Source organism: Pecten maximus, chromosome 7, assembly GCF_902652985.1.
Source record: "Pecten maximus chromosome 7, xPecMax1.1, whole genome shotgun sequence".
Classification (NCBI taxonomy): Eukaryota; Metazoa; Mollusca; class Bivalvia; order Pectinida; family Pectinidae; genus Pecten; species Pecten maximus.
Window position 1 is genome coordinate 41,750,421 of NC_047021.1, and position 21,897 is coordinate 41,772,317.

Consider the following 21,897-nt stretch of genomic DNA (forward strand, 5'->3'; position numbering starts at 1 on the left):
AGTTGAACCTCTCTAGTTCCACCAATTGGATTCAGCTCAAACTTGCCCAAAATGATCACGAGATCAAGTGTTATTTTTCAGGTTGATCTGAAAGCCAAAATGGCCACCCTGGCTCACAGTATCACTATACTTGCTACTGAGTATGTACACATCTTCAAAAGTCATGATCATTGGCCCTCATTAGCCAAACATCTAATGAGTGTTTTTTTTAAAAATCATCTTTCGTTATGGTCTGTCCATTCACTACTACTATCCAGTAAACAATTCTTGTTATCGCTATTCCTCATCTACTGATGGAATCTGGTAAATCCTGATGGAAATTGAATCACTTTATTCAGAAGTCCCTTGTGATTTTGAAAAGTTCAGATTAATCATTTAATCAAACAAGACCCTAGTTAAGAGTTGACCATGTGCCTGTATTTTGCAAGTTCACATGAGGTTGTACAATGTCTAATAAACAAAAAGTTTGAATTCTTCACAATTTCAAAACTTTCCTTTCAATATAATTTTGCAGATCAAAAACAACAAAGACATGAATCAAAGTTTCTGGCACTCTTTACTGCAAAAAAGCTTCCCTTTGCATTGTTCATGAAAGATTCAAAAAATATAACATAGCAACAAAACTTTACAATCTCCAGCATTTTATTAATTATCACATGTAGAGATGTTATCCTCTACCACAAATACATATACAAACTCCAGGACAAACGTGTTTCTCCCTAGGGCAACATCAAATCTCTTTACTAGTAATTTATATTATACAATATTTGCAAGTTTCATAAATTGCACATTTTTTTTGCACTTTTTGTGCCATCATATCGCTGAGAAAGGTGTCAGTAAAAGATCACCGAATTGAAATATGATCAATTGGACTAGTTCTTCATTTAAGAAAATGAAAAATATTTCAATTTGTTAAAAGATAAATCTTCTAAAGTAATCTTTATTATTAATTATTTGTCTATTTGAAATGATTGTTTCACATATTTTAGAAGCTTCATATATATAATGTATATCCTAGTTGAATTCCAATAGTCTTTCTTCTTAATTGTCTGCCAATAATTTCTTCCCGTCCACTACATTTACTCTAAAAGATGACCTTGGAGTGACCTTGAACTTAGAATACTATTAAATCCTACACCAGAAAACTATCAGGCCTATTGTAATCTTTAAAGATAAATTCACATAAATTCAAGTTAAAATTGACCCAAAGACCAAATATGAATGGATATTTGAAAGCAGACATACGTTATATAAAATTTCAAACCAAAATTATTTCTAAAAATTGGTGGAAGTTACTATTAACAAGCGTGCATTTTTCCATTCCCAAATGATTGAAATTAATCTGTCATAATAATAAAGCTGTTTCTTCCTAGAAATCAGTAAGACCAGAAAAAAACATAGCAAAAATAGCAAATTTGATTCATTTCTAGACAAAACCAGCCACGCAAGCAGATCTTAGAGATCTGCACAATCTATTTCTGCCAAAACAAAACATTCAAATATTGCCAGAAAGTTTGGTATTATACAAGTTGTACATAATTTATCACTAACTGAATGTGTCAAGATAATTATACAAGAGTATTGAAGATTTGAGCAAATGGTTGAATCTAAATAGAGTGTAACAGGGAAATAATTCACTAGTAAAAAGGCTATTTAACACAGAAACTTCTTCAAATCATTGAATTTCCTTCTTGTCAATGTAGAAAAACACCTTCTGGCAAAGATAAGAACATACAGTAAAGATAGGATAAATCTTGTATATTCATCAAACCAGACATTCAATATTGACCCCATAATATTGCTAACACCGATGATATGCCAGGTACACATGCTTGATGAAATTTTGTTCCAGTTGTTTATTCTAATATTGATCAATAAAATAGTATTTAATTGTCTCAACACTATAGCTCCTATTATTCTTTATTCATTCCAGTATCATAATTTTGAATTAAGAAAAAAAAAATCATATTCAAATTTGACATCGAAAAATCTGCTCGTTGTAATTTTTTCTGCCGTAAATAATTAGTAATGCACAGCATATTTGTGTTGTTTTTGTAGGTCAATTCAAACAATTGGAATATATAAATATAAAGTGTATTGAAAACCCATGATCATGTACTGTATTCTATATATTGAACAGATCATTTGCGAAAACAAATAAAAAAATTGTGTTATATTAAACCATATAATCTTAAATACGGCTTGATTTCTTCAACAAGTGATCAACTACACCATATCAACTATATATCTCAAAATTTGTTTTGATACAAAACACTGACACCTTGATCGTATGCATCAAACTGAACATTGCTGAACATTTTATTACAGTTGAACTATGCATGTCAAAGTCACTGAACCATGAAAACACATTTAACAGAAGATACCACAGTTAATAATTAACAGAGACAGGAGCGAAAGGTGACGAGATAAAATGCTCCACAGGTATCACGTTTTTGTAATCATGAAGTTCTGCTGGAATATTGAAATGAAATCATTCTATCAGATGACGAAAGGAAACTTCTTAATCATTATGAACGAAAACTGTTGAGAGACTTGAAACTAGCAAATCATAAACGAACACCCGTTTTGAAATTCAAACTCACAGGAGATTTTTGCCAGGGTTACAAGTTTCTCCTCATTATTTAAGACACCTGTATTGATGTGATCAAGGGAAAAGATCTAGATATAACAATTTGGACTAGCAACAATTCAATTACTCCACTTAACCCATTATATTACCGGGATGTTTTTGACAAAGTTAACAATATGTATATAACAGTAACGAAATGAGTAAATGAAAGTTGACTCGGGAGCCAATGTTACATTTCATAATAATACACAGATATCCTTGCTTTAACAACATCTAACCATTTTAATTTAGGGAAGTGTAATTCAAACATCGGGTACCAGAAACGACCTCAAGTACTTTTATCAAGTGTTAAAAATGAAAGTACTTAAGTTACAGAAACATTAATGTATTTTGTGAATTACACAAAAAATGCAGAATTCAAATGCATATATATAAAATAAATTTTGACAAATTACATTATCTAATAATACTGAACAATTTCAGTCAACCACCTTGGCAATGTTATTAAAGTATATCACGAATCGTATCACCACTAATCAAAGTTATCTTTCCAAACTACCAGTCATATTGGACACAAGCACGCACTTTGCATTTTTCATCAAACAATTAACAACATACAATGATTTTCATCGTTATCATTATTTTTTATTATTATTTGCAAGATATCATTGGATGACTTGATGGCTAATGTTAAATTCTGCAGTCAAAAAAAAATGCAAGTAGCATGCACATTATGTACAGCACTGGAGTCTAAAAATAGTGTTGGTGAACATTTCTCCTTTATAGCAATTAATAGGTGTCAATGCAAGCTTGCTTTATAATTAGGTGATATCCCAGTGCATAATGAATTGATCAATCAAAGTTTCATGTAAATATTGTGCTTCGTTTTCAGATTTCAGGAATGATTAGTGGACAAAACACATGTAAGAGAATCAGATAATACCTTATACAGAACTTGTTTAAGATTCAAACAAATCATCCTATAGAAATCTTCTGTTACACAGATGTGGAAAAGAAATTAAAGGGTATGACAAAAATATGACAACTTATTTTAATAATCACAAGACTGTTTCAAACCGTATATTCTTAGGCAAGACTGTTTCAAACCGAATATTCTTAGGCATTTGAATGATCACTTTAAAGAATGCCGAATAAAAGGGAAAAACTCTTATTTACATTGATCAGTGCCTTTTTCAAACTTTTCTCTTATCGCAATGCATGGCACGTAGACATTATCACAGAAAGTTATGCTAGTTATCGTATTAAGCATTTTGATGTGTTTTTTCACAAGTTAAAGCTTTGTTTTGAATTCTGCAGAAACAGTGTGCAATATCCTAATATATATTTGTCAAACAAAAGATCCTTTTAATTGATGGATTCCCCTGTAATAAGGAACCACACTACATTTAGACTGTTTACCATTAAATATCAAACACTGGCGTCATGCTCTGGATTTCTATTTCCCTTATCAATTAATACTAATCAAATTCAAAATATCTACACGCCATACTTTTCTTCTGTAGCAATTTAATCTAGACCCAAAAAAGTTACCAAGATGAAAATGCACAATATATCCTTAATGGAAGTTCTTTTAATGCATCTCATCTTAAAAATTCCTTCTCCACCTTTTCAAGTCAAAAACTCTTGTGTTGTATGTACTCAGACAAATCCAATATCCCCATTAAACATTTTAAATAACATTCAGATTGTCATTTTTGTTTCATTTTACCCATAACGAATAATAAAAACCCAATGAAACGTTAACTGATACATCGGAAAATCATTAAACATACTCGCATTCAACCACTTAAGAAAACAATACACCCTGCATCAGGTAGATAAGTGACATAATGGTTTGATTATATACGATTTCCTGGTTGGATATACATATATGCAAAATACAAATATAGTCATAATAATACTTTTTTGTTACATGGCCCTTGAAGAGCCATTTTGTTCCCTTTTCACCAGAGACAGACTAACGTCAATAATTTCATTATTTTGTCAAGTCTGTTTTGAATGAATGTAAGTTATCTGATATTGTAGCTAGGTGCATAAAACACTAACATATGAAAGACCTTTGGCAAAGAATGAGTTAACTGGTGGAGTCCTTGGCCTGTGCAGGCACAGACTGGGTTGTGGCGCTCTGTGTTGTGGTGTAGTTCATGTTGGGTAGGAGAGGGGGGTACTGACTGTAAGGATTGCTCTGTAGTTGATTAAATCCCATTGGCATAAAGCTTGAGGAGGGCAGGTATAGCGAACTCCCTTGAGGAAAATTGCTAGGCACTTGCGTTTGGACAGAAGTAGGAAGTATCTGGCCTCCTCCTGAAAACTGAAAGCTTGGGCTATAAAAGAACGGCTGTTGCTGGTACTGTTGTTGTTGTTGTTGCTGGTGTTGTTGTTGTTGTTGTTGCTGATACAGAAATTGTAGTTGGTGTGCAGACAGCTGTGAAAAGTTTTGTTGCTTTGGCTGTAAACTGCCCCCAAAGGTGCCTCCAGGATATGAAGACATGTCTGTACTCGTTTTCCTACTCACAGAAGTACTGGAATTCAGTTTTGTGTCACATTCTTCTCCTTCTTCCGAACTAAACACAGTGTTTTTAACGCCGTCAGAACCATCTAGTTTTTGGTCCGAACTTTCCCCACTCTCTAACGAATCTGTTCTATTGACGAGACAGTCTGCATCTACTTGTTGTGTAGAAGAATTTGAAGATAACTGTTGCGACTTACTGGTGTCATCACCTAAAGATTTGTCACTACAAGCCACCGGCTGTTTGTTATCAGATTGCACATTTTGACTATCCTTGGAAGATTTTGGATCATCCACCGCCACCTTTGGTTTTGATTTCTGAGCACTCATTGAGAATTTTGAAGACGAGGGTACACCTCCTGAAGAAGACACAGAGGAACATGTCGTCACCAGCTGAGTTGCAAGAGGATTTGGAAGCGTAGCAAAATTTAAGGGACTAAGCATGTTTCCATTACCACATCGGCCCATGCCTGGCAGAGGCGGGGGTGGTGGAGGCGGAGGCGGAGGAATCATAAATTTAAACTTATATCCTTTAGCTTTCATGAAATCTTTCAGTTCATCGTCATGCCTTTTATTAAGTTGTGTCATCCTATCTTGAAGTTCAGTCATTTCTTCTCGTTGCCTGGAATTTAGAAACAAAACTTACATATACGCATCATCCAAGTTTAAAATGAAAATGAAATGTCTCATAAAAATGTGTTAAATCAATAAACTGGAACATGCTGTCATTATCATTATTAAAGTTTAAAAAATGGAAATCGTTGTAAATTCTTGATTAAGGCTGTGGACTTTACAAAAGTTATATCCTCTAACAGCATGTTCCTGAGAGTTTATCACATTCTCTTCAAAACCTTGTGTATGGTGCATCACTATTACCGCACATGAATTAATTATATATAACTCACTGACTCCAATACACAGCAGTTTTTAATGTAGAAGTCTCTTATACAGCTAATGTCTTTAACCATCAACCACATGGATACATAAGTCAGGTTATACAATACAAATTACAGTAATTGCAGAAAAATATGGAAAGTAATGTGAATTCATGATTACCTCAACATCATGGTATTATACTCCGGATCTTTGACTAAATGTTGATAGGAATCATCTTTTAATTGCTTCTGTGTTGTCTCTGTCTGAATTGGTGTCTTTTCATCCGTAGAATCTTCAACTACATCTTCCAAGAACTCTTTTTCTGTGGCATCTTCCTCAGTGTCTTCTTTAAAGTCTCCAGTGGCGGACATGCCTTTCTGGTCCCCATCCTGCTCCTGACAAAACAACATTGACATTCAATAAAAGATCGACAAAAAACATCACATCCCAACAATAGCAAGAAATATAAAGCAGAAGTAATTAAGCAAAATAAAATCTGATCAGGTACAATATTTACATCAAAGCAAAATCAGAATAGCATAATTTACTATTAAAGGAAACTTAACAGAACTTCCTTTTTCATGCACAAAGAAAAAGCCAAATGCTAGCTTGACAACCTGTGGTTATCCATTATTTGTACACTTCATTATATAGTAACATGTACTGTACAACCAGATTCGATGGACAACTCATGAACAAGGTTTAAAAAGAACTGAATGAAAAATTAGCTAGCTTATGCAAATGAAACAAAAATGCCAAAAAATTATTTGGTAATATGGAAAAGAAAAGTGTATTAAACGAAAAAAAATAATTGGAACGGAGTCTACAAATATAAACAAATCCTCGACTTCATTATCAACAGAACTTCGTTCTGAAAGGGGATCAATACAACTCTGGAAGCAAATTTAAATACTGCCATATATATAATACTGATTTCTTACATAGAATAATAAAGAAATTAAAGTTTATAGCATGTTGTGTAGATTATGGACATTTGTGTTGTGATATGAAAAGGTTAGAGTGGATTTTAGTTACAACAACACTGTTATATTTAAAAGTGAATCTAAGTTCAATGTGAAATTTAACTTTAAAAAGGTTAATATCACACATTTAGGCCCCAAACTACCCAGTATATACAGTCAATTAGAACCTGCAGTGCTAGATTTGATGAACTGGATGAATGAACTTGGGTCTGTTGTTTACATCTACTATCATATATACCAAGTTGTTGATTAATTGTGATACATCTATGATATGCAAACAAAGTTGCTGATTTAGGTTTAACAATGGATGTAGCTTTATTTTACAAATGCAGAATTAAAACGAGATTAATTCTACATAAATTTGGTAAAAATGTTCCCCTCAACCTCCAAAATTTTGTTTATATTTCATTTTGTTTAAGTCAAGTGAGGCATGTATAAAATTATCTATTCAACAATAAAACCTTGAGGATAAGTGTTTTCTATAAGAACCAAACTCAATCACACATCCATAATAACTAAATAAGGATTTAATTAAAGATTTATGATCAGAATATCTGCATGCATTAGCTTCACAGATTTCAGCACAGTCTGTTGTGAAGTGAAAAAGTTTCCCTTGTGATCAAAAGGAACATTACTTACAAAGACATGTTAGTTGAGCGTTATTAGGGAGTATAGGTGTTCTATATAAGACTAGCAGCACTAACACCCTCTGGAGTACATGTGGTTTTTGAATTAAGTTTAAAAGTACCTTGAATTTGCTCGACGATAACCGTGGCAACACATTGAGCAACGCTGGTGAGGTTTGAATACCACTATCTACACTCTCTAATTTGGGACCCATCCCACGACTAGAATTATCCTCTGAAAGGGGAACGTCCAATTCCAGCTTCTGCCTGGGTAACTTGGCATCTTTCGCCTCCTTATGCTCGTGGTGACCAAAAGCAGGATCGCTGGCATTACCACACTCAGGGCAGTTAATATATGACAGATCAAAACTGCCTGTTGATTTGATTCGACGTCGTAAAGGATAATGCTGTTTTGAATATTGCCTAACATTAACACATGCAGGAAAAGTAGACACCATACCACCATCCCCAACAAAATATTTCATGCATTTTTTCTGATTACTTACTAGGTCAGAGATATTAAGTTGGCTAGAACCAGAAGGACCTTTAATACTAGAAGCCCCACCACCATCAGCCTCAGTATCACCCACCACCTCAGTCAATGACTGTGATGATGCTTCTCTCTTCTTTTCCTCTGAAACTTTAGTTACGAGAAAACGACTTCTCCTGTGACTTTTTGGAGTGTCTGTTGAACTAGATCTCATTCTCACATCATCATTTGCAACGTTTTTCAGTATGTTTTCTAATGTTGCTTTCACTTCCACATCATCGCTTTGTTCAGGTTTCGTTGTGTCTGCACCATCAGGAACATCCAGGTCCTGCTTAGTTAATGAATCCTCATTCACTTTACTAACACTAAACCTCGATGATTTAACAGGTTCAGTGTGTTTAGACACCAAGCCTGGATCTCCGTCCTCCTTAACATCACCTACACTACCATCATCTGACAGCTGGTCTATCTGAGAATGAGAAGTATCAGTTCCAACATCTAGTCCCTGTTTCTGGCCATCTTGCCCATTAGCACCAAGTGAATCCTTCTCCTTACTTCTGCCGTGTATCTTTTTCAACCCTTCCTCCAGACTCTTAATGCTGTACTCCCCTTTCTTTGGCATTGGAGAGGGGAGATCTGCTCCTTCGACCTGGTCAAGCCTTTTCCTACTTTGTGACGGTGACGTTGGCTTAGAATCACCCATAGGTGCACCACCATCAGTCTGAAGTGGAGGCAATGGCTGCTGTTGACCAGGTGCTTGTTGAGCTGGCGTCGTCTGCATCTGAGGATAAAATCCCATCTGCCCTGGTGGCATAAAAACCGGGGGCATAAACATCTGTGGTCCAAACTGATTCATCGACTGCGCATTAGGCTGCTGCACTTGCGTTTGTTGTTGTTGTTGTTGCATTTGTCTCCAGGCCATTTGCTGTAAAACCTGTTGATTATAGAACTGCATCTGCAACATGTATGGATCTGCGGAATACAGTGGTGGAGCGGGCATCATCATCCCTGGGTACTGTGCAAACATCTGTTGCTGCTGTGGTATATTACCAACACTGGAGTCCAGATTCTGACCCTGGGCCATAAACTGTTGTGGCACTGCTTGAGAGACACCCTGGGAAGGCTGGCCCTGCCCTTGGAATTGCTGCTGAAATCCAGACAGACCTGTCGCATCTATAGAAGGCTGAGGCTGTGATTGCACTGTTGCCCCCGACACACTCTGTGGAATTTGTTGTGGTAGCTGTGCCTGTGAAGTTTGAACAGATTTAGGTTGTTGATCCGACTGTTGCGGTTTCCCCTGGTTTTGGAGGTCCACCATACTACCGTGTGTGTCACCGACAGGGGTTGGAGCGGCCCCGCTTCCTGTTGTTGGTGTCGGGAATGGAGTCCCCTCCGGTAACTGAAGAGAACCTACACCTTGACCTGGGGCTGATTTCTGTGTAAGTTGGTTAAGTTTTTCATTCAAATCACTTATGTCCACAGGAACCTTTGATGATCCCTTTAATGACTTTTCTGAATCTGAAAGTGCTGAGCCATCACCCTCGACAGGATAATGGTTCACTGTTGTAGTACTGGATGATGGCAAAGACTTCTGTGTATTTTCCGGCGACACATAATTGTCCCATTCTCCTCCATCATCCTCAGAAATTTTGGAATCTAACACAGTCTTTTCTGGAACTCTGCTCACAATGAAGCTTCTATTTTTACTCTCCACCACTCGTGACTCCTCAGTTCCGGTTGCCTCGTCCTGTTTCCTCTCCGTTATCACATGAACTCCAACCTCTGATCGACCATCATCCGACGTCTGCTCCAGATCACCATCAAACAGTTTCTGAAAAGACAATGACATTGTTTTAATTTCATAACACTTATATAAACATTTTATGTATTGAGAAACCCCATGCAATTTCAGTTATCTATCTACAGAATTCCAATGCCCAATGGCAGGAGTACCACCCCACGAACAGAACTTCGAATAATAACAATGGAAAGAATTATTTATTTCTAAGGAATGGGGGCCCTAAGTAGATTTTATTACTACAATAATTAATTAGTAATCAATTAGAAAATTTAAGTAAAAAATCTCACCAAATAAATCCATAAAATGTGTATACAAAATTTTGCAAAGAAAAGAATATGCATTTTGTATGTTTTGAAATAAATCATTAAACGTGAAACAGCAAATTGCTTTGGGAAGACAATGACAAGTCATCACATGAATATATTCCAATGTCTGAGCAAAATAACCACTTAAGCATGTTGTAAATGTCTTATGAATGAAATGATTTCCAGTGATCTCTACATTAGAAACAGGGAAAATACTAATACAGTAATTGACATTTTTTTTTAATTTCAAACGAAGCCAAAATTTCCTTGTAGCCCAACAACATCATAACCCGAGGGTTTGGGTTCACACACTGAACAGGGGAGGGGAATGCTTATTAAATATGCATGTACACAAATATTTATTGAATGTAGAATTCAACACATTTTCAGCTCCATATTATAAGGAAGGATAAAACAGACACAATGGACAAACAATTTGAGTGGAATGATGGAAAAAGATGAAATGGGGTGTAATGAAATCAACAGTATGCTAAAGTGAGAATCATGAAGTTACACATATCTAAAATATCAATAAGAAAGTCGAAAATGTCAAAAATCTTTTTTATTTATTGAACATCTTTCTGTGAAGCCTAAGAATCACATGTTAATGCATAATGAAGTTTGAGATGAAAAAATGAGATTCAGCTTGACACAAAAAAAGGAATGTAAGCCTGTAAATGTGAAATAATCCAAGTATAAGGTACGGTATATCTAAAACAAAAGGCGTTAGCGTGTACATCTGTAAGCTTACATGCAACAGAAGAAATAATCTAATGTTGTGGTAACCTACTAAATGTAACACACCTTCAAGTATCTGCGCTTCCATAATCCTCTCATTTTGTTTTTCCAAACCTTTAGTAATATGCAAAGAAATTCAATGATCACCCTTGTTTTCCATGCATCGATTTAAAAGGGAAATAAAACTCTAAAACGCCAACATTCAATAATTTCTGAATTTTTGGAATCGATTACTTTCTCAAAATTACTGCAACGTTCAAAGAAATTTAACTGCACTGCAATGTACACTGACTAGCACATTTCCACATAAATATCAAAACTAAACTTTATAAACACAACATCACATAACAAGTTTTCCAGTAAATTTGTATTGCATTCAGACATTGATAAACAGTGCTATATAGATGTACAAGTCTTGTACAACACATTGAAATTTTCTTATGGGTTCATACCTTCGCAGCATCTGAATCGGTGAGAGGCCTGGCCTTTCGGATTGAGCTAGGACTAGATGACGGGGTGCTGACGTAGCTAAGACAGACATTTACAGCCTTGGCAGGGTCTTCGGTCACCATCTTAATCACTTCTTGGAGAAGTTTTATGATCATGATGGACTGTACCTCAGGTAGGATGTCTTCTTGTACCTGAAATAATTATTTATTAAGAATTTAAGCACATACACTCCTTTAATATTATGACAATTAGTGATAGTCAGTTTGACAGTGAAAATTGAAATGGAAAAATCAAAAGTGTTTCAAAATTGATTAGTGTAAGTCAGTTTAACAATGAAAATCGAAATGGAAAATTAAAATTATTTCAAGATTGATAAGCATATATCTCTTTGTATAATGCGTTTTTGGTTTTGTTCTGATTTTCATTCTAACAACAGTTTTGCTGGTTTCATTCACATCATGATATTAATTGTAGGATTGTGATATATCTTGTGACATGATTAATCTGGCAAATAAAGCCCTTTTAAAAGTAACACATCAAAGCACAGCAGTAAATATTTTGGGGAAAAAAACTAACCAAACTTTCAGCAATCTCATTTGGCTTGTCATTTTCTAACGCAAACTTGAAGGTGACAGTGTTTCTGTTTGACAAATCCAAGCGGCATTCCACTTCCTCGTCATCTGCTTCATAACTGAGAATTGTAAGTCTCGGGGCCCTTTCCAATGTCTTTCGTCGTTTTGGACGAGTTCGTCTTTTTCTATCTTCCCCTTTACCAGTCATTTCATTCTCACTACAAAAGTTATCGATAGTAATGTAAACTAATGATAACACTTCTCGGTTTATATAATTCTTCTAATTACCTGACCTACAAATTCAGACCATGCATTATTACAATATGAAGTCTCAATTAGCATTGTTCTTACACTGAAACAACAATAACTATTTTAAATTAACTCATGCTATCACTGTAAAACTCCTACCTCTCTCTGTGTTCGTCGTTAAGGTTTCCTGACGACAGACTGTTGGTGATAGTGGATGAGGGCGTGCCTACCACACTGCTCGACTGAACAGGCTTGGTTGATCCTGTTTGCTGCTGATGTTGCTGAGCAGCAGATATGTTCAGTTGTTCCAGGTTTGCCGCCTGATTAAATGAAAACCATTATCAACCAAAATAGATAACACCATAACATCAGGAAAGAATAATGTTGATTAGTAATGAATTATATTTGTAAATATTTTTTCACCATTAAAACTTAAATGTACAAAGGCCACAACAGCCAAACAAACATACAAAACAACACAGATATACAAAATACATTACACCTCTAAATACTTAACAATTCACTCAAATCATAAACTTGCATTCATCATAACAGTATGCTATTTGTGAAATAGAATTATCTTGCCTAATGGTATGAGGCTCATGAAATATCAAAACAAAATGGTATAAAAGACACCAATGACAGACAGTGGAGTACTCGTGGATATAGTGTTGGCTACACATTGGGATACCTAAAGTGCAATAAAATAAATTTGTGTATGTTGCATTTTTCGTGCAATATCAATATTAATCATACAATATCAATGAAGCAGGTTTTGGTATTACGGAAATGAAGACTAGAGGAATAGAATTCACACAATCATCAAATAAATGAATTTGGTAGAACTTCTATCTAACTATCAATAAGAATACATCACTATTTTATAACAGTAAATTGCAGAAAGAAGTGCCAAAAAATATGTGCTTCAGATTTTAACTACTGAAACATTGTGCAGTAAGAAATTATATATTATTCATGCTTTTGTGTTGTATGGGAATATCATTGGCTATATGAAATCGGTACTTGTACTTCTAAGAAGCAACTCATCACATTCACAACTACAACTTGGGAACTTACACATATATGCAATACAACAAGCATGCTGGTATTTTCTCAATCAACTTTCTTCTCTTGTCAATTAAAGAGAGACTGCTGTCTAATATCGGTACTCATATTCTATTATTATTTTTCCTTTAATCTATTGATGTAGATTTGCCTGATGTCATTTGGTTTTTAAATACAAAATAGTATTACTACATTAATTCATTATAAATGACCACAACTAAAACAGGATAGTTTAATATTATCACTACAACCAAAGGCTGCTTGACAAAATGAAACTACAACCAAAGGCTGCTTAACAAAATGAAACAATGTGATACAGGGGTGTACAATTCATACATAATTCAAGCAACAAGTAGAACTGTCTCACGGAGATATTTATATCATTAACATATATATACCATTTGGTCTACTCTAATTTTAACATATTTACCAATTTTATCAGAACAGCACATTGATTAATTGGCATGGCAAAATCATTTAAATATAGAAAGTGCAATAAGTGTGATAAGAATTTAGTGCAATGCTTCCAGCACCAAAAGCTCTAAAATAAGGTTATCGCTAAAATATGTATGTTTACAGTATATTGAATTCACATTTTATATTTACGTGTGGAATAGATTTCTTTAATGTTCAAAATAAAAAGAATTTTTTTTCTTTCTAAATCATATAGAAATTGTACACCCCTTGCATAAATAGAAATATTTCAAAGTTCTGCATATAATCAGTGATGGTTTTGTTAGTAATTAATCAAACATCTAGAGACTATGTTGAAAATGTTTAAAAGATGATGATAAAGTTTGTGAAACAATTTAGACCCAGTAGTCAGTGATAAAGTTTGAGAAACAATTTAGACCCAGTAGTCAGCTAATTGGGGACCTCAGTGTAACAGAAGAGTTGTACAGATCCAGTATTTGTAAGCTGTGGTCGATTGAAAGGGAATTCCAATATCACTTTCGATAACAACAGAAAATACCTGAACACACCAAAACAATAGAAACAAAAATAAAGCGCCATAAAAAAAGCTGCATATGACAACAAAGCAGAATAACACCACAAAACAAAAATGTAAATTTGAAATATAAAGTAATAAACAGGCAACTAAAAACGAAGAGCTACATGTTAGTAATACTACAGTTAATGCCTGGTTATCACACCTTCATCTGAATTCGACTTGTAGCCCCTGCAGCATTATTTTGTTGTGTTCCTATGGGTTTCATGGGCGACATTGCCTCTATGGGACCCGGGGATAACGTTGAATGACCAGGAACCTGCAGATGGGTGAATAACAATGAGGAATAGGATCAGACCAACAACTTGTGGCAAAAAGCAACTACATGGAATGAAACAGAATCGTCTGTGTTGGTCTAAACACAATACTATAAGGCGAATGCTGGTGTAGCCACTGAAATTCAAAATGAATATAGGGAAAATGACACGAGAACAAGGTTCTTATTTCGAAGTTGACATGATGAGAAGCGGAATATGAATGGCGTTAATTATTTACTTGCATGCTAAAACCTTTACAACACAGTTATAAACTTAAATGTCTGTAACCAACTTTCTAATATCACAAAAATGTAAAAATCACCAAACATTCTACCAATTTTTATTAAGAATATGTACTTCCATTGAAGCCTACTATCACACCTGTGAATGGTGAAAATTTATTTTGGGTTTCATGAAATTATTTGTACTGTGTAGTGAAAAGATGTTTCAGTTTTTTAAGATCCGACTTTGCTTGTACATATAAAAGAAAACTTTTTCAAGAGAAACTGGTCAAAATTTAGTCTCATTTCCTGCCAAATATCACCGATGACCCATGTCCAGATCATGTTGCCAGAAATTATCAATTAAAATGTCTTACAAACATTGATGTTCGACGTAGAAAGATACAAATGTATTTGCCTGGTTTGATGTTATTTTTAAAACATTATGTAAGGGCTCTAGGGTATTTAAATTCTCTTCAAAGGTTTGTCATATTCTTGATAAAAATATGTATCTAATATGCATTAAATACAAATGATCTTGAAATTCTATTAATTCTTGTACAGCATAATAGCTTTAGATAACTGAATTCCACCATAATACCAAATTATTCTTATTCATTCTTGAGAAAATGAAATGTTCAAATGAACATTAATGATTAGCATCTTGGTATTATGGTGGAACTTCCGAAAACCGAACCTTCTAAAAACCGAACACCTCTGAATACCGAACGAATTGACATTGTACGGAATTGGTCCTTCTTTATTATAGTATTAAAAAACTTCCAAATACCGATCCCTCTGAATTCCGAACACCGGACCGATTTTGCGTCCGGTTCCTGTTAAAATATACCAAAAATTACTTCTGAAAACCGGCCTTACCTGAGCGATTATGACACGAGGTCAGGCCAGTCAACCGTGAAACAACAACTGTGACGGGTATTGTGTGAAGCCTTATTGTATCGGGACCTACGTAGGTGATTTGTACAGGTATCCAATATATATCCCAAGGGGGCATTATGACGGATGGCCCAGTGTATAATCAACACGATAATTATGAAACAATGTCACACTTCATTGAAGCGCGTCAGTTCGTTTATCTTCTCAATGCAAGTAGAGCTAGAAGCCTGAGTTTCGCATTTAATTTAAATGAGGCCCAAAGGGGGTTGTTTTCGTAAAAGAAGCCACTGATGTTTTTTTAGACAACAGCGATGTCGGAAATACGACCAGTATCAACTGATCAATTGTAATTGATATTGAAACAAAACATCTTCACACCCTTTAATATTAGTCGATATGTAAAATATTCCGTATTGGACTATCGGCCCCATCCACATGACGGAAGCTTCACCGGATGTAACAAAATGTAGGTCGATCGTAAAGTGTAGTTGTACATGTGAAAAAACTGTTTAAAACTATAGTTAAAGTCATTTGCCTTTCTTATATATTCTGCAATATATACATGTACATTGATTAACTTTCATAATATGCATATTATTCAGACAAACCAAATATTGTCTACGTGTGTACGTGCCGGTTTGTAATCGGGTGCATTCTAATAAAAAATCGTCCGACCAATTATATCCGGAATTCGACCGGTCATTTTTCGATCAACTTCTCCAAACCGAACCCTCTGTAAACCGAACAAATAGTCATGTCCCATGCATGTTCGGTTTATAGAGGTTCCACTGTACAATGAATTTCACTGCAAATTCTTCAGTATTAGAATTTCAGGAAGCACACTCCAGTAGTAAGAATAAATGTTGTTAATCTGGGCTCTGTTTGATTATAAACTATACCTGTATACTCTGGCCATCTTGGACAGGTTCCCCCTCAGTCTTTTCTTGTAATGGCTTGGCAGTCTGCTACATCAAATGAAATCTTAAGGTAAGTATTACTGATAATTTTTCCTTTCTAAATGAAATGGTCACAACTCAAGATCTATCAAAATGATTAGACATGAAAATGATAGCAAAGTATTTTCACTTAAATGACTGAGCCACATTAGAGTTCATATTCAAAATCAAAGTACTGAAAGTACTGAAGACACAAACGAAAACAAATTATTTTAACTGCTTTTGTTTAGTGGGGACATGGTCAACTTTGTATGGAACATCACCAATACCTGATTAGGACTAGGACAAAATATTGGCAAGAAAAGAAATTCATATCTACTTTTGATTGCAAGTGCGTCTTGGCAGCTAATTTTCAGAATAGGTACTCGGGTAATCTTATTTGACATCTTCAATGGGTTAATGTATACGTAGTTGTAGATGTAATATGAAGGTCCTAGATTACCTGTAAAATTAATGAGGCCTTTCTTTTCAAACTTTTGAGGATCCCATGCCTATAAGCGCTTCACAAATTATCATTATCATTAGCATTTGAAAAAATATTTATACATTTGATGTAGCGCCCCATCTAGCTACCAGCTTTTAGATAAGAGAGAGCTCAGGTTAAAAACATTTGTGTGATTGTTTTAGGATTTTATCGTGTGTGCGAGCCCTGGTTTGAATGATGTTATGTCAAGGTTTTGAATGATATTTTGTGGCAGATTGTTCTATCCCTTCAGTGCCTTCTGTAAAATAGCGATAACAAACTTCAATTGTCAAAATACAATATGGCTGCCTGTCGGCCATGTTGTTTTCCGATTAGTCTCAAAATGCAATATCCATAACTAGGCACCGAGGGGAACCTACATATAAAATTTGAGAAAGATCCCTTCAGCACTTTCTGAGAAATAGTGATAACAAACTTCAATTGTCCAAATCCAAGATGGCTGCCTGTCGGCCATATTGTTTTCCGATTGGTCTCAAAATGCAATATGCATAATTAATGTAAGCACCAAGAGGAACCTACATATGAAATTTGAGAAAGATCAATTCAGTGCTTTCTCAGAAATAGCAATAACAAACTTCAATTGTCAAAACCTAAGATGGCTGCCTGTCGGCCATATTGTTTTCCGATTGGTCTCAAAATGCATTATGCATAACCACCCACCAAGGGAAACCTACATATCAAATTTTAGAAAGATCCCTTCAGCACTTTTTGAGAAATTGCGATAACAAACTTCAATTGTCCAAATCCAAGATGGCTGCCTGTCGGCCATGTTGTTTTCCGATTAGTCTCAAAACGCAATATGCATAACTAGGCACCGAGGGGAACCTACTTATGAAATTTGAAAAAGATCCCGTCAACACTTTCTGAGAAATAGTGATAACAAACTTCAATTGACAAAATCAAAGATGGCTGCCTATCGGCCTTATTGTTTTCCGATTGGTCTCAAAATGCAATATGCATAACTAATGTTAGCACCAACAGGAACCTACATATGAAATTTGAGAAAGATCAATTCAGTGCTTTCTGAGAAATAGCAATAACAAACTTCAATTGTCAAAACCTAAGATGGCTGCCTGTCGGCCATATTGTTTTCCGATTGGTCTCAAAATGCAATATGCATAACTAGAAACCAAGAGAAACCTATGAAATTTTAGAAGATCCCTTCAGTACTTTGAGAAATAGCGATAACAAGAATTGTTTACGGATGGAGGGACGGACGGACCACTGACGCAGGGCGATTTGAATAGCCCACCATCTGATGATGGTGGGTTAAAAACACCTGGGTCTGATAAACAGACTCTGGAAGCGTAGAATGCGGATGTAGACAGGGCAGGGTATACCATCACGACGGGCACATTAAACTAAGCACTATATTCAAAACTTAGAATTACATGCTCATATCAGCTCAGACTTGAGACAGTTTCTTAAGAGTGAACATGATTTTCATATAGCACTCTACGTTATATGTTTACACTCCATACTGTGTAGCTACAAATCATCTATACAACAAAAACACATTCATTCACATGTACAGTTCAAATCAATTTGAAGTGGAATTTTGTTTTTCACTTATGTACATTGCATCAAATATTCTCCGCAATAGTATATGTACCATATACATAACTGTAACTGCATGATACATATATATATGTATGTATGGTATATATATCATGTTAATTAATGTTAGTGAGATGTGAATGTAGCTATATGTATTGATATCATCGATTTCAAAATCAGAGGTTTTTTTTTAATCTGCAGCATCTGTCAGATGAAAATGTAGTTCGAATGCCCAAACTGGATGAACTGTACATGTAGTAGCATTCTTCAAAGTCCATTATGAATGCTTTTCATACAAATGTATTTCTTTCAATTGTTCATGTGTTTAAATTATTAGAACACTGAAGTAATTTTTATTTTCATAAAAATGGAAGTACTGCTTATCTTTAAAACTAAATTGGATATTGATAAGATAAATTTGCCAAAATGTTAAAAATCAAACCTTATTAAGTAGAATCTAAACAGTTGTAAATGGCTAAGCCCACTATTCTTAACAACAAAATTACTTATTTTGATTCTCTGTCAAATATAATCAGGTTACTTGAAGACTTTGTCAGAAAAGTTAACACATATATACATTATTAATAGTTGCTTTAATTAAATTAATCTGAATTTGAACATTAAACCGACTTAACAATTTAAATGAAAAAAATGTGTTTTCACCATTTACCATAATTGACAAGAAGAAAATAATTATTTAACTCAACCTATGATATAGTATGTAACAGTCATCAAGACAATACTATTATCTTTAGTCATGCCAAGTTATTTCACAATAGGATATATGCACAACACAAAAAAGTTTTACAAATTTTTGTTGTTTAGAATAATAATGAACTTAGTAATTTTTGCTGTTCTTCTCAAATAATATGTACTAGTGTTGTAAAGAAAAAAAGATTAAATAATAATAATAAATCTAAGTGATAATAAATTATTTGCATTGATTTATCAATACTTTACTGTGCATTAGTTTAAAGGTTAATTTAATTCAGAAGCTGAAATGATTTAAGACAGAAAAAACCGCAGATGTAGGAATATAACATTTCCACTGCCTTTAAATATCTCTGGTTAAATTTAGCAATCAGTACATTTCCATGAAAAATGGTGTTTTCTAAAGAGTTACTGCCCTTTAACCGTCCCTGAAGCGTTCAAAACTCCACCAAACATAATAAAGGTATATGTAGATGTACATCGTAGACCCCTTTCTTTTTTATAATATGCTTCGACTGTTATGTAATATTTCAAATGATAATGATAGATCATTTTCTATTTTTTTAAACCATCACGAATATTAGAAAAAAAGAATCGGTCACTATAATTAGAGATGAAATTTTCAGTGACGTCTACATCTGCATGCAGACAGCCACGTTAATGCGGTACGCGTTCTGTAAACGAAAAACTTCATGTGCATTACGTAGGATATAATCAATAGATCCGAAGTCAATATTAATATTCACAAGTCCATTTGACATTTCGAAACCCTATTCAGTGAGAATTTATTTAACTTTTTATTTGCAAACATGCGTATGGTACTCGACTGCCGTTGTTGTGATATTGTCATGATGAATAGACAACTTTTTTTCTTTCGTAAAAAAACATCTATATAATCTAACCATCTGCAGACTACATCAATCACATGCAAGTTAATATTTCAGTGAGAAAATGACATTCAAAGTTGGGTTTGATCACCTACTCTTTCTTTTATTATTGTTTACATTACTGAAAGATGGCGGACAAAATCGGATGCTGGATGAGTGATTTTTCAATGTACAAAATAACAACGATATTCCGACGAAACTTTATCAATATTATAACCCATTCAGTAACATGCCACCAAAGAAAAAAAACACATATATGTCGATGATGAAAATTCAGCGTGATGTTAGAAGATTTTTCTTCCGGGTCACAGGTAAGCAGCAATATGGCGCCAGCGAAAAGTCGATTGTATCATTCCGCGTGAAAACGCGGAAAAATATTCTTACGTATCATCGACAGAACATACTTAAATTAAATACTTTGAAAACTATCTATTTGTGAGGTTCTGTTGTTTTGTCATATATCTAACGAAACTGCAGTGTTGCATTTGACTCCGTAAGTCACGGGACTATTTTGTTTTTGCGATAGAATATGATTGTGAAGTGGCAGTGGAAGTTGTGTCAGAGCGAACGAAAATGCCAAAAAAAACCACATTGTCCTGTCAGCTTTTAAAATACAACAAAACAAAAGGTGATTTTTTTAGCTGTTATGTAAGGTTTTTTTTCGGAAAAAACAAAATTTTGTAACATAGGATGGGAGAACGAGATTGGGAACAGCAAGATGAGAGCCCTCAAAAGGCGAAAGAAAAAAAAAAAAAATAAACTTCCCCTTGTGCACGTTTTGGGCAACAAAACAAAAGGAATTTTTATTTAATTTTTTTTTTTTAGGAATATTTTAAATTTTACTATTTACTGAAACATTAAAGAGTTAAAAACAAGGTTAGAGGGAAGGGTAAAAACCCCAGAGGGCAGGAGATTTTTTTACTAACCCCAAAGGGTTGGAAAGAAAACTTACGTGGCCAAAATTCTTAATTGGGTAGTAGGTTTTAACAGCGATATTATAAAAATCAGCCCCGGACAAACAATTAATAAAGAAAAATTGGGGAGAAGGCCAACAAAAGGGAAACCTTTTGGACGACGGGGGGGGCTGGGGTTTTTTTTTTTAAGGACCCCCGTGGCTTTAGTAAACAACCACCCGACTAAGCTAAAACCCCTTTTTTTAAACCACAAAATTTAAACAAAATTTAATTTTTTTTTTTATCAAACCCAAAATTTAAATTTTTAAAAAAAGGGTTAAAGGCCGTTGGGGTCTAAAAGGGTTTGGAAAAAAAATTTTTTAAGAAAAATGAAAATAAAATTTTTTTAACCAATTTTTTTTTTTAAAACATTTTTTTTTAAAAAAAAAAACGGCAGTTTTCATACGACACTAAGATACACTGTTACATGTCATACACTCAACTAATTTTATAACAGATTTATAGTTAGTTTTTTTTACACTCCATACTGTGTAGCTACAAATCATCTATACAACAAAAACACATTCATTCACATGTACAGTTCAAATCAATTTGAAGTGGAATTTTGTTTTTCACTTATGTACATTGCATCAAATATTCTCCGCAATAGTATATGTACCATATACATAACTGTAACTGCATGATACATATATATATGTATGTATGGTATATATATCATGTTAATTAATG

General features: G+C 34.3%; 1 protein-coding gene across 5 annotated transcripts in view; it reads right to left on the reverse strand.

The window, feature by feature from the left end:
• Positions 1-537: 537 nt before the first annotated feature.
• Positions 538-21,897, reverse strand: part of LOC117330875 (serine/threonine-protein kinase WNK-like) — a 33,412-nt gene continuing 12,052 nt past the window's right edge. Inside the window, exons 9-16 of one of the 5 annotated variants that reach the window (XM_033889426.1) lie at positions 16,559-16,621; positions 14,430-14,543; positions 12,370-12,530; positions 11,966-12,179; positions 11,392-11,580; positions 7,728-9,926; positions 6,177-6,391; positions 538-5,742 (exon numbers count right to left, since the gene is read on the reverse strand). In XM_033889426.1, coding sequence (XP_033745317.1) covers positions 4,686-5,742; positions 6,177-6,391; positions 7,728-9,926; positions 11,392-11,580; positions 11,966-12,179; positions 12,370-12,530; positions 14,430-14,543; positions 16,559-16,621 — 4,212 coding nt within the window. In that variant the 3' untranslated portion in view covers positions 538-4,685. Of the gene's footprint in view, positions 5,743-6,176; positions 6,392-7,727; positions 9,927-11,391; positions 11,581-11,965; positions 12,180-12,369; positions 12,531-14,429; positions 14,544-16,558; positions 16,625-21,897 lie in introns of all 5 variants that reach the window. The other 4 variants (XM_033889429.1, XM_033889425.1, XM_033889428.1 and 1 more) reach the window with 4 other exon arrangements.